Here is an 18,735-nt window from a genome sequence, read left to right on the forward strand (position 1 = left end):
GTTGAGGGAGTGTGTGAGTCTAGCTGGGTGTTTTTTATCGCCCCCCCCACCGCCCTCCTCGCAGATGTGCCCGCCTGTGTGAAATTGATAGGCCCCAGTACCCCCCCCCCCCCCGCCCTCCAATTGCAATTTAGAGCCGATGTTTTATTTATCTCGCGTCTGATTCGTTTTCGCGGCGAGATGGATTTCTTTCATTAAAAAAAAAAAAAAAAACCCAAAAAACGGGAGTTTATTTATTTATTTCTGTAATCCCCTCAAATTTGAGTCTTGGTCTTCACGGACGAGCGGAGAAAGAAGATGGGTTTTGAAAAAGGACACGCCGTGGATTTTTCAGCACAGATCACGACATGGGGAGTCGGTATTTTGGGGGGGGGGGGGGGGGGAGGGGGGGGTAGGAGGGTGAGCCGCTAGATTCTAGCTGCAGATTTTAGGTGTGTGTTTGAAATCCAGCCATGCTGATACCCCTCTGCCCACCCCCCCTTCCCCCAATCCCGCCTCCCCCCCAGGGCAAGATCTACATGTACGGGGGAAAGATCGACTCCACGGGCAACGTGACCAGCCAGCTGTGGGTGTTCCACGTGCACAACCAGTCCTGGGTCCTGGCGGGCCCGCGGGCCAAGGAGCAGTACGCGGTGGTGGGGCACTCCGCCCACGTGGTGCCGCTGGGCCAGGACGCCCCCGTCATGCTGGTCATCTTCGGCCACTGCCCCCTCTACGGGTACATCAGCAAAGTGCAGGAGTACAACCTCGGTGAGTGATGGACTGGGTGGGGAAGGGGGGGGCGGTGGGCGGTAACCGTGGCAACGGCTGCTTTGGGCCCTTCACTACAATAACCCTCCCCGGGGGGGACACCACCCCCATCAATCTGGTCATCTTCGGCCACGGCCCCCTGTACAGGTACATCAGCAAAGTGCAGGAGCACAACCTCGGTCCTTGGTGAGTGACAGGCTGGGGGGGTGGGGTGAGGGTGTAACCATGGCAACGGCTGCTGGTGGCTGCTGCTTTGGGCCCTTCACTACAATAAATCCCCCGCCACTCCGCCACCACCACCACCCCCCCCCCAGGTGCTAAGAGCAGCCGTAGTCGCGGCGACCGCAATCCGCGAAGCCGCCGCTCTCACGCTGGGTGTGTTGCCGCGGTAACGATGGCGGTAGCAGGGACATGGAGGTGAGACCCGCCGCGGTCGCGGTGTTCCGTGTCACTTCTGAAATTAAAATGTGGATTCGCGTGATAGCGGTGAAGGGAAAGAGAAGAGACGGTCGCTTTTGACCGCAAACGTATTGGAGCGCGAGACATGGGTTCGATTGACAGCCGAAACGTTTTCTGTATTGTCCGTCAGTATTCGGATGAGATCAAGCTCTTTGTGTTTATGGTTTTAATTTTTCATTTCTGGGCTGGCTGGGTGGTGATTTAAAATGGCCTTGATCTGATTTTAATGAACGTAATAGATTTTTTGATTGATTGTTTTAATTTGAGAAATGAAATTAATGAGTCATACAGTGCTTGTCTTTTCAAATGTACCTTGGTATTTATGTACACTGTTCTCGTTCCAAGTTTGCCCGGGGCTGGATTGATGCAATTTACTCGAGTTTCATTTAATTACTCTTAATTAATTTAATGAAGTAACTTGGTTAATAAATTTTGTCGTCATGCTCGTAGATGTCGTTTGATTTTCAAGTGTGACCAGGGTGAGGAGTACAGTGGCAGTTTGGTGACTGTGTCATACGGATCACGGAGCAGAGCTCGGTCTGTGTGTTAGACAGGGCAGCTCACTCTGTGTGTGTTTGGGGTAGCTGGCTCTCTGTGTGTTTGGGGCAGCTGGCTCTCTGTATGTTGGGGGCAGCTCGCTCTATGTCTGATGGGGCAGCTGGCTCTGTGTGTGTTTGGGGCAGCTGACCGGGACCCCCCGTCGAGGGCGGTCGGATGTGGAAAGCCGCTCGCCCTTCGATATTATCGAGCGGGAAAGTGTCGCGCGGTCGTCCGCACGCTCGTTGGCGCTCGCGGCCGGCAGCGGGGAGTCACATGACTTCAGTTTCCACACACACACGCGCACACACACACACACACACAAACGCTCACTGATGAATGGATAGACGGACGGACGGACGGACGGATATAAAACTTCATCATCATCGCCGGCGGCGGGGGGGAGATCCGTCATGTGGTGAACGTCGAAGAGAGAGAGAGAGAGAGAGCGCGCGGTGCGGTCGAGACGGACGGACGGGCGCCGCCGGCCCAAACTCATCCGTTTCCCCGACAGCCGGCCTCAGATCTGAAGCCGTCACCCCCTAAAATATTTTAAAACATTTATTCCACGACGCGAGCGGTAAGTTAGCGTAGCTTTTTGCAACAGGTCTTTAGGCTGATGCTGGATCAGGAAGTTTCCGCGTACGGTGCGTACATTAACACCATGCCTCGTGGATAAATCCTGCTGCCTTGTGGGGGGTGGGGGGGGGTGACGTAGTAACCATAGTAACATTTCACACCCCGGCATCTCCTGGCTTAAAATGGCGGTTATTAGGCCTCCTCCTCCTTGGAGAGCATCCACAGGATGGCGCTGCTTAAGAGGAACTGTGGGGGGGTGGGGGGGGGTGGGGGGGGGGGGGGGGATGTGACGTTGGGGGTTGTGTGGAGCTGGAGTTGTGGTGTTAGCGGTGCTTGGAGAGCTTGGTGTGATTGGGCCTTTCCTTTGTGCCAGGATAAGGGCGTGTCCCGGTTGCTTATTTTCAAAAACCTGATTCTGCCCTTCCCCGACGCCAGTCTGCACCCTGTTAGGAAGGGACGTTGTGGATCTGAAGAGCCAGAAATCCCATAATGCATTGCTCGTTGGCGTAGACATCAGTTGCGGTTTGCGTTTTTAAGAGGCAAACAACAAAATAAATAAATAATGTTAACAAGGGAAGGTAACAGGAGGTGTTCTTTAGTACAGACAGAATTGTGCATGATTTTCTACAGTGGAGGTTCCTTTTGAAATAAACAGGATCTGGAGGATTATGCTAGTTGACATAACACACGCACAAATGCACCCACACACTCGCACACAGACACACAGACACACACACACAGAAATGCACACACAGGGACACAGACACAGGCATGCACATATACACACACACACACACACAGGCATGTGCACTCACACAGACATGCGCACACACACACACACAAATGCACAGACACAGGCACGCACATACACAAAGACGCACAAACACACACACATAAGCACGCACAGAGACATACAAGCACACACACACACACACGGACACACACAGAGCGATGACTGGAGCAGCATCTCAAAAGGAGAGGCCGACCAGGAGCCCAACGCACGCAACCTTGATGAAATCAGTGGAAATAATTGTAGTTGAGAGTCCGTGGGAAGCGGAGAGCACAGATCCCTTTCGACTGGCGTGCAGATATGAGTATAGTCTTCTATTTACGGGTGCTCTTAGCCTTCGTGGACTTCCTGTTAGCATTTAATCGCACACGGTGTCATATATAGCTTTTCTAATCTAATCTGATCTGCCCTGCATTTAAAATAAACTCATCCCCATGCAGTGTCCACAGTGATGTCATCACCCTGCGCCCACAAACAGTGGCAGATTCCATGACATCATCTGCCACAAAGCGCTTTGAACTACGAGGCACTTGTATTCATGAATGCGTCATTGTTCGCACCAAACCCTTAAGGAGCTAGTTAACTGTCCTAACGATTGTGTTCTGCTTGTACATTAAAAATATGTACAGATCTATTATACGGTGTCAGTTTGAAGTGGTATACATGGTGCGCTACCAAAACATAACTGAAGCTTGTTAGCTGCTTATTAAATATATATTTACATTAAGTGGGACTGTAAACACTGAATACATTCATTACTTTCAAAACGGCTTGTGTGTGTGTGTGAGTGAGTGTGTGTTGGTCTGTGTGAGTGTGTGTTGGTCTCTGTGTGTGTGTCTGTATGTGCGTGTGCGCGCGTGTATGTGTGTGTGTGTCTCTGTATGTGTGTGTGTGTGTGCGGTGTGAGAGTGTGTGTGTGTGTGTGTGTGTCTCTGTGCGCGTGTGCGTAAGTCTGTGTGTGTGTGTGTGTGTGTGTCTCTGTGCGCGTGTGCGTAAGTCTGTGTGTGTGTGTGTCTCTGTCTCTGTGTGCGCGGCGTGTGTGTGTGTAAGTCTCTGTATGTGTGTGTGTGTGTGTGTAAGTCTCTGTATGTGCGCGTGTGTGTGTGTAAGTCTCTGGATGTGTGCGCGTGTGTGTGTGTGTGTAAGTCTGTGTGTGTGTGTGTGTGTCTGTGTGTGTGTGTGTCTCTGTCTCTGTGTGCGCAGCGTGTGTTCATGTCCAGGCTCTGGTTAAGGGCGTGTTGGAGTGCCTGTGGAATCCTGGATCAGTGGCCCTCTCAGATCAGGTTTCCGCCCCGATGCCCCCGATGACCATCTGCCCGTTTGGAGTTATTATTAGTCTCCACGGTAATGGGGATCAGGCAGGCCCCGCCCACTTAATCCACCCGGAGCAGAGCTTCTCTGGAAGGCCACACCCGGGGGTCGGCAGGGTTAGACATATAACCATAGACGTTCCGAAGAAGCCAGCTGAGACCTCCAGGTGTTGTTCCTGGTGGGTTCAGTTTTTTTTTCGGAACATCTAATCCTCCGGGCCTCCCGAACCGCCTTGGCCGAGCAGCGGAGGAACAGGCGTTCCTGTGGCTGTGACCGAGCGCTTTTCTCCCGAAACGTTTCCCGGGGGAGTGCGGAGCGGCGTTGTCCCAGGGCCGACAGCCAGGCCCGTGAGCCAGACGCACCAATTACAGCCCACCCGAAATTCCTCTCCGGGCGAGGCTGAATGCTGATGGGCCACGGATTAAAATCTCTCTCTCTCTCTCTCTCTCTCTCTCTCTCTCTCTCTCTCTCACACACTCTCTCTCTCTCTCCCCCATCTCTCTCTCTCTCTCTCTCTCTCTCTCTCTCACACACTCTCTCTCTCTCTCCCCTCAACCTCTCTCTGTGTCTTTCTGTCGCTATCGCTCTCGCTCTCTCTCTCTCTCTCTCTCTCTCTCTCTCCCACACTCTCTCTCTCTCTCCCCCATCTCTCTCTCTCTCTCTCTCTCTCTCTCTCACACACTCTCTCTCTCTCTCCCCCATCTCTCTCTCTCTCTCTCTCTCTCTCTCTCTCTCTCACACACTCTCTCTCTCTCTCTCTCTCTCACACACTCACTCTCTCTCTCTCTCTCTCTCCCTCTCTCCCCCCCTCTCTCTCTCTCTCACACACTCTCTCCCTCTCTCTCTCTCTGGGGCGGAATTAAGAGGCTATTAGCGAACACGAGGCCTCCGTCGTCGTTTGTTAGCGGCTAATTTATGCCCCGTGCTCCGGCCGGGGCGGGGGGGTGGGGCGGCCACCGTGACCGCGAAACAAGCGCCCCCCGGGGGACGTGTAAATCGGCGGGCAATCGATCGACGCGGTCAGCGACGCACGGCGCGGGACACCATCGATCCGCCGTCCGCGGGGCAGGCTGGGGGCCGGGGTGCAGGCTGGGGGCCGGGGTGCGCCGGCCCTGCCGCCGGGCTGCAGTTAGCGCCCGCTGCCCGCTGCCCGCTGCTCGGTCCCGCTCTGGCTCTCACTCAAAATGGCGCTGAGTGCTAAGTGCTGGTTTTGCGCTTGGTGCTCTATAACTGACCACAAACCGCATCCTGAGAAGGATGGACCTCCCCCTTGCGTGTGGACCTCCGCCCCTGGCCACTGAGACTGCTTTCCCCCCAAGGGGGGGGGGGGGGGGGCGGCGGCGTTCACCCCTGCCCCCCTGGCCTGCTTCGTCGAGGTTTAGGCCGGAGTTTGCTGTGAAGCGTAACGATGAGATCGTCTCTCTGCTGACGCCATCGTTCTGGTTTAGGATCCCCCCCCCACGGCGAAGGCACCGGGTGCGAAATATGACTGGCCGCAGACGGGCTGTTGTCCTGCTGAAAATGCTCATTTTCTTGGCCTGTTTAGTAATGATGGTGAATTATACGGACAGCGCGACGCGCGGATTTTACAGAGGAGTGGCGGGAATGGCGGGAGTGGCAGAAGTGGTAGAGCTGTGTGTGGGGAGGACCCAGGGTCCAGTGCGTGTGAGTTTCGGCTAAGCTAATGGCGTCTGTGAGAGGCTCAGCTGTAGGCTCTGATAATGGATACTCATGATAATGAATTACAGCGTGTTGCAGAAAGAGAGAAGGGGGGGGGGAAGCAGAGAGAGGATTGCATCAGACAGTGACTACTGCCATGGATGGTTGCCATGTTTTCCCTCCCGTCAGCCTTGGTCATTTAAACCAATTAAATCCCCTCTTTTTCACTGACCTGCTGTTGTTGAGTGGAAGGCCATGATAATAACAGTGATGTCTAAAAGAGTAATAACAATAATCACCAGCCTCAACAATAAAAACAACAACAACAATATTAATATAATAATAATAATAATAATAATAACTTGTTGTAATAATAAATTTAATCATCATGAAATCATTTAAACAGATTTTTGTCCATGGTATTCAGACATAAGTAGTGCTATGAAGTCGGTAATGAGCGCTACTTTCCCGCTCCTGCGTGGAAGCCTAATGATGCGTTATAAACAGCTTGTTCCGGGCAAAGCCGTTGGCAGCGGCCTCCAGGTTTTTATTGCAAGACGAGACTCAGTTCGTTTGCCTTCTGAAATACGTGTCAGAGCGCGCTCCGCGGAGGTTGCGGGATTCGATGGGACAACAGCGCCCTCTGGTGGTACTTTAGGGTTACCACTCAACTCGGTCACTGCAGGGGGCTCACGAGCTTTTGTGTTGCTTTGTAGAACATCTGTGAGCTGAGGGGATTTGAGTTTATGGTGCCTAGTGATCTGGCAGGTTTTCAAGCCCACAAGCTTGATGTTTACGCGCACACGCACAAACACCACACACAGGCACACACCGCTCGGTTAATTTTTAATGGCAAGTCTTCCATGCAAGGTCAGTGCTGCAACAGTTGGGGGGAGGAGGAGGGGGGGGGGAAGGGGTGGGTAATGGTGGGTTTTTTTGTTTGGGGTGGGGGCTGTTTTATACAGTTTTCTCCCGTTAGTCCTCAGGTTTCCGTGGCGGGCCTTGATTCAGTCGTCCTTCGGAAAATAACAGAAACTGAGGAAGCTAGCCGTGTGATGAGCTGTGCTTCAGTGAGAGGGCGGGGTGGATTTATTAGTAAATAATTTAAAGCTCTCTGTCTGGCGGCGGCGTCTGGCTGCGCTCGCTGTATTTTTAATGCCCCCCAAAGCTCGCCGCTCTCTCGTTAGCGATGAGAACCGCGAGCCGGCGGCCCTGGCGATGATCGTAAAATCGATGCTGCCTCCAGTCCGGGGGGGGGGGGGGAGGGGGGGTACTGAAGGGGCGGGCTGGCGGTGCGTTCTGATTGGCTGCCCTTCCCAGAGGGGGCAGAGTTTGGGTTTACTCCAGCTGATTGGTGGTAGCGCACAGAATTCGTTTTTTCGAAAGCCATGTACGCTACTGTGTTCGGCCCCCTGTAGAACACACTACCCCCCCTCCCCCCCTTGCCCCTGCCCCCCCTCCTTGTTCATGCACTGAACTGTTTCACAGCCCATGAAACCCCCCCCCGTCCCGTTCCTGCAGGAACCCGTTTTCACGACCCGCACAAATTTGCCTTCATGAATTGATTTACCTTGAGCTGCAGTCCCCGGCCTCAGTCCTCCGGCTCCTCGGGGGATAATTCACAAAGTTAACCGACCTTCCTGTCCGCAGCGAGAACAACAAAGCGCTTCATTATTTAATGTGCTTTATGAGCCAGATTAGAATGCTAACGTATCTCAGCCGGGTCGGTCTACTCTGGCTGACATGTACGCGCTACGGTAGCCTTGGAGAGTGCCTGTATATTTACCTTACACACACACACACACACGCACACGCATCCCAACTGCTCATTAAACGGCAACAAAAAATAAACGCTCATTTAAATGACACGCTCGGCAACGCGCAACAGATGACAGTCATGAGAGAGCTTCAGAGCCTGTGTGTGTGTGCGTGTGTGTGTGTGTGTGCGTGTGTGTGTGTGTGTGTGTGTGTGTGTGTGTGAGTTTCAGCAGTGTGAGATTGTGTGTGTTTCTCTTACAAAAACAGCCCTGGAGAAAGCAGTACTGCCTGCAGGGCATTAGAGCTCGGTGGCGTCTGGTGACCACGGGGCAGTTTGGGGCAGTTCGGGGCAGTCGGGTGGAAAGCTTTAAGTGGTCCGACCGCATGCGTGAGTGCGTTTAGGGCTCAAGCACTGGGTTCGACTCCCTGTAACTGCCGAAACGTTGGCATATTAAATCATAATTACCCTCCCCAGATTCAGAGAACTCAGCGAGTAAATATGTATGAATTAATCACGATAAATGTATGCGAGAGCTTGCTTTTCATAAAAGTTTGCGCAGGAATTGCACAGATGAATATGCAGGAGTTAAATTGTACATGTTTCATACGAATATGTGAGAGTTCATTTTGAATTATGATTCAGGCGAGTCTTCACGGTTTCTCTATGATTGTCCTCATTAGTTTCAGTTCCATTCATTAGTTCCCCGGTAACTAAAGCCAGTGCGCTTACCTGAAGAGGCCTGTAAACTTTCCTGTGTGGCACCAAAGCTGACCAATAGCTTACACTGTGGGAGGGATTTCCTGCTCATCCTGGGCCAATCACTGCGGATTGATGCTGGGGCCCAGGCCACAGGAAACTTAAGCGTTGCTTCAGAGTTATGATGTACCTCGAATTCTGATCACCCCACATTCACACTTGTGCTGAAACTTTCAGCTGAACGTGTGAGGCGAGCAACGCCATTGTTGCTACGTTCACTCGCTGTCTAGGAGGTGACTTCTGTTTGGTCACATGACAAAACACGACCTAGCGTAACCTGTCTGTTGCTGGATTATTTCTGTATTGCTAATTATGTGGTTGTATTTGCGTAACCGCAACATCCAGGTGAATCACCACTAACGTAGTAACGCCTTTGAAAGAGCTTCCTGATTTTAAGCCGCAGTTCTCGTACCTGGTTGTATCTGGTCGGATCCGGTCGTGTGTGGTAGTATCAGGCCGTATCTGGTCGTATCTGGTCGATTCTGGCCGGTTCTAGTCGTATCTGGTCGTATGTGGTCATACCTGGTTGGATCTGGTCGTATCTGGTAAAATCTGGTCAGATCTGTTTGCATCTGGATTAACCGCTTTTGCCCATCTTTTGCAGCCACCAACACCTGGCGCATCCTGAAGACCAACGGCGCCCTGGTGCAGGGGGGCTACGGGCACAGCAGCGTGTACGACGCCAACACCCGCGCCATCTACATCCACGGCGGGTACAAGGCCTTCAGCGCCAACAAGTACGGCCTGGCCGACGACCTCTACAAGTACCAGGTGGACACCAACATGTGGTGAGTTCTGGCGCAGCAGAGGATGCTGGGAGGTTTCCGGGCTCTCTCGTCACGGTCGGCATGCGCATATGGAACACAGTTTGGGTTTTTAGCAAAATTTCAAAATTTACCGGCTCTGAATTGCCTGACCTTTCTCTGCGGAACCTTTAAGAGGGTGGGAATGCTGTCCAAAGGTCGGCCATGTTTATAAACGGGAAGTATTGCTAGAATGGCCGCTTCTGTTACTTTGTCCAGTTTGGGGCAGGCGACCTACCAGTGCATTTTAGGCCAGTGGTCCCCAAACCTCACCTCGGGGACCCCCAGCTGGATCCAGGTATTTGATGTGCTCCACCTCAAGCACACCTGACACACCTAATCAAGCCCTTGGTGGAACACGTCACCTGGATCGGGCTGGGGTCCCATGGCGAGGTTTGGGAACCGCTGCTTTAGGTCATGGATTGGTGGTACGAGGCATCACCACTACCACGATAAACGACCTGGCCACAGGTGACACGAGCTTAAGGCAAGGGGTGAAGCTCATCTCTCTAAAGCACCTCCTTCATCCCTGTGGATAAAGTGCCCGGAAATGCAGTACTCCTTTCCTGTGACAGGGGGCGACGTTGAGCCTCCTCCAGGTGGCAGTGATAACACCGCAACGTGACTGGAGTCAGAGTTGTGAAAGTTAATCTTTCCACCTTCCCGCTCCAACACTGCCGTTTTCCCCTTGTCTGTTCTTGTGTTGATAAATCGTCTGAAAAGCTCCAGGGTTGTGTGTCCTATAGAAGAGGGGCCTCCTGCCTGATATCTCGAACCCTGAGCCGCTCGCACAAAGGGTGCCGTGGCTGGCGCTGTAGCTTTTGTTACCGATGAAAGAATTTCTCACAGGAGACTGAAAAACCCTTCAGAGTTTAATTCGGGAGTGTGAACCGCGGCGAGGGTTAGAATATTAATCTGATGAATTATCTTGCCTCACATAAGGTAAGGAGTTCAGGGCTTGTTTCTGAAGTTCTGCAAGATTGTGTGTCTTGCTTCTGTCAGGTAGAACAGTAATCTGGTGGTGTGGTTTATCTGAGATAAAGGAAGTAGTTTAGCGCTGCTAAGCCCGGATATTGAGTTGATTTAAAAGTGATCTGGAACTATGTCAGTTCCTCTGGCTGGGAGTATTGGATTGCACACACACGCACACACACACGCACACACGCACACACATGCACACAGCACACACACACACACACCCACACACATGCACACAGCACACACACACACACACACACCCACACAGTCTCTGGAAATCCTGGCTTGCCACTGAAAGGTTCTGCTGGCTTTGGTCCAGTGTAAAATGCCCAGCAGAATGATTTTTCAGGCTTTAGTGTTTGTTAAGGACAAAGCAGATTATTCATCAGTACTGACTGTCTGGCTAAATTGCATTTGTGTGTGTGTATGTGCCTGTATGTCTGTGTGCGTGTGTGTGTGTGCGCGTGTGTGTGTGTGTGCATGTGTATGTGTATGTGTATGTGTATGTGTATGTGTATGTGTATGTGTATGTGTATGTGTATGTGTATGTGTGCGTGTGCGTGTGCGTGTGCGCGTGCGCGTGTGTGTGCGTGTGCTTGTGTGTGTGCGTGCGTGCGCGTGCGTGCGTGCGTGCGCGTGCGTGCGTGCGCGCGCGCGCGCGCGCGCGCGCGTGCGTGCGTGCGTGCGTGCGTGCGTGCGCGTGCGCGTGCGCGTGCGCGTGCGCGTGCGTGTGTGTGTGCGTGTGTACACACTCAGTGCTGACCTGATGCGCTTCTCTCTCGCTGCAGGACGATCCTGAAGGACAGCGGCTTTTTCCGCTACCTGCACACGGCGGTGATCGTGAGCGGCACCATGCTGGTGTTCGGCGGGAACACCCACAACGACACGTCCATGAGCCACGGGGCCAAGTGCTTCTCCTCCGACTTCATGGCCTACGACCTGGGTGAGTCCCGCCCCCTTAAAGGATAGTCCCGCCCCTGTGGAGGAGAGCCCCGCCCCCCCCGTACGGGATAGTCCCGCCCCTGTGAGGGAGAGCCCCGCCCCCTTAAGGGTGAGTCCCGCCCCTGTGAGGGACAGTCCCACCTCCATAAGAGAGAGTTATGCAATAGTCCAACCTCCACAAGGGTCTATTTGTCAGTTTTCCATTATACACTGCTATACATCAATATGCGGTTATATCTCTTTACAGCACTACATCTCTGTTGAAGTCTATGCCATTCAGTATCGTCAAATCACAGCATTTTGGCTAGGTCTTCGGTCAGGCTGGCAGGAACCGTGCAAAACCACTTATTTTCTGACCCTGAATGTCCCAGAAACACAACCCCCCACCCCCCTGAGGTCCAACCCGGCCAGCCTGCGTGTGATTGGGGGTGGTGGGCGTGTGGGGAGTGTGTGTGCCTAGCTGGGTGTCCGTGTGGGGAGAGTGTATGATTGGGTGGGTGGGTGTGCGGGCATTGTGTGTGACTGGGTGGGAGGGCGGATTGGGGAGTGTGTGTGTGATTGAGGGGGGTTGGCGTGTGGGGAGAGTGTGTGATTGGGTGGGAGGGCGTGTCGGGAGGGTGTGTGTGATTGGGTGGGAGGGCGGGTTGGGGAGTGTGTGTGTGATTGAGGGGGGTTGGCGTGTGGGGAGAGTGTGTGATTGGGTGGGAGGGCGTGTGGGGGGAATGTGTGTGATTGGCAGGGACGGCTCTGGAGCAGCCTGCATCCTGTCGCGAGCGTGTTTGGTGCCAGAATCACCTCCGCAGGAGGGGACAGACTGTCAGAACACCGCCTGCTGGACACTTCAGACCCGGCGGTGTTCAGAAGAGGCGTTCTGTACCGCTTAAGATGCTCTCCTACGATCTGTTTCCTAACCAGTGGATTTTCCCTCTTCTTTCCTCTTCACCATGTGGCTGTCTGGTCCTTGTAATTTCAGAATTTAAAAGCCGGAGTATTTTAAATCCATATTTGAATACTTTTTTTTTTACACACCTGCCACTCCCCCCCCCCCCCCCCCCCCCCCCCCAAAATCCCAGAGATTGCTCACAGAACCTTCCACCTCAGTGGATTCAGCCAAATGTAGGGATTGCATCTCGTTGTAACATGTACTGTCCAGCAGGGGGCAGCATGTGCACACAGATTGGATGGGTATGGTCAGAAGAGAGACAGCCTCCCACGGTGCTCTCCAAGTCACCGTGAGCAGCAAAGTGAATTTGGCTCCCTGCGTATGGGGCAGTGGAACAGCGGAATAGAACAAGATTAATCCGACTGGTGAAATTCATCTTACGGTCAGCAGGATTCTTAAAAAAAATAAGCATTTCTAAACCACGTAACCTAGCGTACCTTGAACATGGATAACAATTAATATAGACGTAGATATTACATTACATTGCATTACAGGCATTTGGCAGGCGTACGACGTCTGAGCGACGTACAACAAAGTGTATAACCATAACCAGGAACAAGTGTGCTGAAAACCCTAGAGGGAAGATATCCAGATATAAAGAGCCTCTAGTCTGTGGGTTAGCGGTATTCTTTTTATACAGCATCAGTCATTCCCATTCCCATACCGGGAATTCCCATCGTTTCTCTGCCTGCGGAGGAGGCGGAACTGCTCGCGGTTTGTGTACCGAAGTAAAAAAACGGAACCCGGTCATTTTTGGCTGCAGCCATCTTGTCTAGAACCGCAAGGTTTCAAACCAGCAGTGCTCCTTGTGACCGCTGGCCAAAATGGCTTCACCTCAAACGCCGCCCCCCCCCCCCCAATCCTCCACCCAGACATCCCATCAGCCCGCACCGCGGTTTTCACCACAGAGTGCGTTTCGATTACCGCCGATGTTCCGCCTCTCGCCCCTCGCCCCCGCACCGCTTTCTTCTCCTCTCCGTCTCTCCAGCCGTACCGAAAAACAGCCCAATTATCGCCTCCAGGACCCCTGAAACGGGAGCGTTCAGAGACGGCTGGGCGGCAGCGGGGCGGGGTTCAGCGCTACGCCCGCTCGGGTGTTTAATTACCGCGTGCTTTCCTTTCGATGTTTCGCCTCAGATCTCTGGCGTTAGCGCTTGCGGAAGCTCGCTCGCTCGCGCACGCTGTGAACCGCAAACCGTCTGACGCGATTTAACTCGGCGAGAACTACGACAAAACGCATATTAAAAAGAAACAAAAATTACTTCAGAAAACTTTTTTTTTTTGATCCCTTCTCTTGTAAGTGCAGCCAGCTGGTCGGTCCGCCTCGTTAAGCTTCCACCTCGTTAAGCATTCCCCTCACCACCGCCCCCCCCCTGCCCCCCCCCGCTTCCTCCCCCCACTATGCACCGAACGCAAATGACTGTTCAATGGACAGTATTTAAATCAGAGAAGGTACAAGCGGAAAAAAAAAGAACACTGAAAGGAGATGTTGCTCACGAAATGACCTTTGAAACGACCTCTTTAAATGTGAGGTTCGCTGTGTCAACGTGAGGCGAGTTGTTGGGTAGAAAATGTTGTTCTGGTGAGCTGTCGGGCCCTGGGAGAAGAGCGTGTTGGCTACAGTAATAACTGCTTCTCAGTGTTTTATTTTTGGTGTTGTGACCTCTGAACTCTGACCTTTCACCCTCAGCCTGTGACGAGTGGTCGGTGCTGCCCAGACCGGACCTCCACCATGACGTCAACCGCTTCGGACATTCGGCAGTCTACAGCAACAGGTACAGCCCCAGGGGGTAACAGAGTGGGACTGGGGGTACAGCCTCAGGGGGCAACAGAGTGGGACTGGGGGTACAGCCTCAGGGGTAACACTGTGGGACTGGGGGTACAGCCTCAGGGGGTAACAGAGTGGGACTGGGGGTACAGCCTCAGGGGGTAACAGAGTGGGACTGGGGGTACAGCCACAGGGGGCAACACCGTGGGACTGGGGGTACAGCCTCAGGGGGTAACAGAGTGGGACTGGGGGTACAGCCTCAGGGGTAACACTGTGGGACTGGGGGTACAGCCTCAGGGGTAACACTGTGGGACTGGGGGGTACAGCCGCACTCTAACACTATGGGACATGGGGGTGGGAGCTGGATGATCAGTCTTCAGCTGGTGTTCAGGTTTGGAAAGCTCTGAACACTTGTACATGCAGTACAGTCTGCCATGCTAAAGTCTCAGATATTCAGCTGCAGCATTTTTCTCCCGTGTCAGACGGGGAAACCAGAAGTGGTTTTGAATGCAGAGCACGCCTTTGTGAAAAAGAACACGCACCGCATTTATACAAAACGCACCTTTCTGTGAGAGGGCGCACTCTGACATTTCAAAAAATATTTCTAAATCCTTGCTGGGAGACTTTGAAACACAGCTTTATATTAAACTCTTGTGGAATAATTTTGCCACCTTAAATGACCTTCCAACAATCCTTTTTGAATTTTTCTCTGTGTGGAAAAATGAAAGAAATTTTGATGAATGTGTCAAAACATGCAAAGTAAAAAGACCTTTGCATAGCACATGCATATGTAATTTTTAGAATTTTTAGAATTTAGTCATTTTTGGTACTTGATTGATGTCGACGTCTCACTGATAACATGGCATTGTCATTCTGGTCGGTACAGTTTTTAAGAGCGGTTGGGAAATAGCTTTTTTTGGGGAGAAAGGTGTCTGTGAACATAGTCTTGTTTGGCGGGTTGAGGTCGCGGTGACATCACAGCCGTTGGCGTGACCCCTGCGTCACACTGGTTCAGTTACGGGGTTCACCTCCTTGGCCTCAGTCTTAGGCTCCTCCCATTCGTTAAGCCCCGCCCACCAGCGCACGCAGAAACGCGAACGAGAAGCGCTCACACCGCCGTCGGGGGAAACGTGGAGTCGCGCGGCGTGGTTTGAGTCCCGCCCCCTGCTGTGGGAGAGGGGGTTTTGACCCCCCCCACCGTGGGGCAGGGTGGTTTGATGTCAGTGGGGTGTAATCCGGGGGTCTTGATCAGAGGGGCATGTCAGCGCCCCGGTGTGAGCGCGATTCGGCGGGGACGTGACCTTCCACACGGGGGGCCCCGCCTGGCTCTGCTCCCACGTTCCCACCGGGCCCCCCCCCCCCGGCTACGTTTGATAAATAACTAATTTATGAGGGGGGCGAGACAGAGGTGATGTGCTTTAACACCGCACGTCAGATAAGAGCAAACCTGCACCTGCTAATGCTACAGCAGTGACATCTCTCTCTCTCTCTCTCTCTCTCTCTCTCTCTCTCTCTCTCTCTCTCTCTCCTTCTCTCACTTTTTCCCTCTCCCTCTCTCTCTCTTTCTCTCTCTTTCTCCCTCTCTTACTCATACCCCTGTTTTCTCCTGCCTTATACCCCCCACCATGTCCTTTCCTCTCACCATTCCTTTCACCCTCCTTCTTGCTCTCATTCTTGTTCACTCTCAACCTTCCCCCCTCTCCCCCCCTCCCCATCTCTCCCCCCCTCCCTCTCTCTCCCCCTCTTCCTCTCCCCCTCCCCCCCTCCCCCCCTCCCTCCCCCCCCGCCCCCCCACAGTGTGATGTACGTGTTTGGCGGCTTTAACAGCCTGCTCCTCAGCGACGTGCTCATGTTCACTCCGGCGAGCTGCTCCGCGTTTTCGAGCGCGCCCTCCTGCCGCGCCGCCTGGCCCGGCATCCGCTGCGTCTGGAACAGCAGCCTGGGGGCCTGCCTGCCCTGGGACGCCGCCACCCCCCAGGAGGAGCAGCAGCTGCTGGCCGCCTGCCCCCCGAAAGCATGTAGGTACCCCGTTACCCCTACATGCCTGTCCCCCAAAAGCATGTAGGTTATAACAGCTTCCTGTGAGAATACCTGTTATAAGAGCTACTTGTATGAACACTTGTTGCCTGTTATAAGAGCTACTTGTACGAACATCTGTCACCTGTTATAAGAGCTACTTGTGGGAACACCTGTCACCTGTTATAAGAGCTACCTGTGCAAACACCTGTCACCTGTTATAAGAGCTACCTGTGGGAACACCTGACACCTGTTATAACGGCCTTTGCCGCGTGTGAAATGACGGGAACACACACTTCCTCTCCCCGCAGACGCCGACAACGAGAAGTGCGACCAGTACACGGACTGCTACAGCTGCACCGCCAACACCAACGGCTGCCAGTGGTGCGCAGACCAGTGCGTGTCCGTGAGCAGCAACTGCACCGCCGTCACGGTGAGAGGCGCCGACCAGCCAGCGGCTGATCATTAACCCTTCAGACGCCGTGGAAGCACTAGAGGAGTTTCCTGATCTTAACGGCATCTGAACTAACCTTTTTATTTATTTATTTGTTTAATATTTTTTAAAGTATTTTCAAATATGTATTTGACCCAAGTCTGGATTGGTGTGGTTTGAGGAGGGGGCGTGGCTTATCGGGGGAGGGGGCGGAGCTAGCTCTCAGTGGAGTGTCATTGGAGAAATAGGCAGGGTGTAGCTCTGCATTTCTTATTCATGACAGCATGGCGTATAAAGGCACTGCTTGGGCTCCATTAGCGCGTGTGTGTGTGTGTGCGTGTGTGTGTGTGTGTGTGTGAGCCTTGTTAGCCCAGCTGAAGAGGAGCGAGTGAAATAATAAGCCTCAGGAGGAGAGTTTGAGTTTGCGGTCGGGCCGGGGACCGCCGGGGCCGTCCCGAAGCCGCGTTCGCCCTGGCCGGGGCCCCGTTTCGGGCCTCACCGCTGCGGAGGGGAGCGTCCCGGCAGGACGGCGAGCGGGAGCGGAATATTAATGTTCGGGTTTGCTTACCTCTGCATGTGAGGCGGTGGGGATTAGGCTTGTACGGCGGGGGTTGGGGGTGGGGGTGGGGGGCGAGGCTTACGAAGGAGGTGTCCTTGACCCAGGCACGCAGCGATGCGCTGAGGAACCCGCCCTGATTGGGTCAGGCTGCCGCGCCCCGCCGCGCCCCACTGCGCCCCGCCCCCCGTCCCGCCCCAGGGGTTTTCATTAGCGGGGAAAGTTCCGGAAACAGCCGTGCGAACGCCGCCGCCGCCTCTTGCGGTTTCGAGAGAAAGAAACAGAGTGAACGCCGGCGTGCTGCGCTGAGTTTTAACGAGCTCCCTCTGCTCGCCCGCGGCTGTGTGTTAAACGTCACGGCGCGTTCTCAGGAAAACGAGCGCGTTTACTGTCGTATGTTGAATGTTGAGATGCGTTTTATTGAGTGTTTGTGTGATAATGATAGCTGTGTATTTAGCATTTCGCTGCGCTTTAGGGAGCCTTTGTTTTTTTTGTAGTTATGTGTTACACATTACACTGTTGTAGCGAGTGTTTGTTTACTCGTTAAGTGTTAAACCGTGTGCTCTCCTTGCAAGTGTTTGTTCAATAGTTCCGTGCAATACATTACGCTCTTCTAGCAAGCGTTTGTTTAATAGGTGTGTTAAACTTTGCTCTATCATAGCGAACGTTTGTTTAGTAGTTCTGCTTTAAACGTTGCTCTGTCCTAGCGAACGTTTGTTTAGTAGTTCTGCTTTAAACGTTGCTCTGTTGTAGCGAGCGTTTGTTTAGTAGTTTTACGTTAAACGTTGCTCTGTCCTAGCGTGCGTTTGTTTAATAATTCTGCTTTAAATGTTGTGCTGCGCTTTTAGGGTCCCATCGCGGAGTACGAGACGTGCCCCAAGGACAACCCCGAGTACGTGTGCAACAAGAAGACCAGCTGCAAGAGCTGCGCCATGGACCAGAACTGCCAGTGGGAACCGCGCAACCAGGAGTGCATCGCCCTGCCCGGTGAGCGCGCTCAGTCCGGCCCTCTGCTCCTGCCTCTGTGGGCACGCTCAGTCCGGCCCTCTGCTCCTGCCTCTGTGGGCGCGCTCAGTCCGGCCCTCTGCTCCTGCCTCTGTGGGCGCGCTCAGTCCGGCCCTCTGCTCCTGCCTCTGTGGGCACGCTCAGTCCGGCCCTCTGCTCCTGCCTCTGTGGGCACGCTCAGTCCGTCCCTCTGCTCCTGCCTCTGTGGGCACGCTCAGTCCGTCCCTCTGCTCCTGCCTCTGTGGGCACGCTCAGTCCGTCCCCCTGCTCCTGCCTCTGTGGGCTTGTTACAAGAATTGGTATTGCGTTAAATTACACTACGCCACGTTACATCGCATTATGTTACATTAAATTACACCATATTACACTATATTATGTAACATTACATTATATTGCATTACGTTATGTTACACCACATCACATTTATACAGCTGGATATATACTGAAGCAATGCAGGTTAGGTACCTTGCTCAAGGGTACAACAGCAGGGCCTACCCGGGAATCGGATGTCTTGTGACCTTTAGGTTCCAGTTCCTTACTCATTTTACTGCACTTCCACCCAATTTGCCACCCAACATGGGGCTGAGCACGTCCTGTTCTCTCCCCTGGTGTGGGGTGGCCAGTGGTTGCCTGTTGTGCTCCCTGTGTAGTTATCGGCGTTGGCACAGTCTGGGTTCGATCAGAGGCCGCA

The 18,735-nt window shown here is 53.4% G+C and overlaps 1 protein-coding gene across 4 annotated transcripts in view; it reads left to right on the forward strand.

Moving 5' to 3' along the window:
• Positions 1-18,735, forward strand: part of atrn (attractin) — an 85,933-nt gene that overhangs the window by 48,688 nt on the left and 18,510 nt on the right. For all 4 annotated transcript variants that reach the window (XM_035417160.1, XM_035417163.1, XM_035417161.1 and 1 more), the window contains exons 8-14: positions 507-750; positions 9,205-9,388; positions 11,170-11,324; positions 13,957-14,041; positions 15,832-16,052; positions 16,362-16,483; positions 17,888-18,026. In XM_035417160.1, the coding sequence (XP_035273051.1) occupies positions 507-750; positions 9,205-9,388; positions 11,170-11,324; positions 13,957-14,041; positions 15,832-16,052; positions 16,362-16,483; positions 17,888-18,026 (1,150 nt within the window). The remainder of the gene's footprint in view (positions 1-506; positions 751-9,204; positions 9,389-11,169; positions 11,325-13,956; positions 14,042-15,831; positions 16,053-16,361; positions 16,484-17,887; positions 18,027-18,735) is intronic.

The sequence above is a fragment of the Anguilla anguilla genome, chromosome 5, assembly GCF_013347855.1.
Source record: "Anguilla anguilla isolate fAngAng1 chromosome 5, fAngAng1.pri, whole genome shotgun sequence".
In the NCBI taxonomy this organism is placed as follows: Eukaryota; Metazoa; Chordata; class Actinopteri; order Anguilliformes; family Anguillidae; genus Anguilla; species Anguilla anguilla.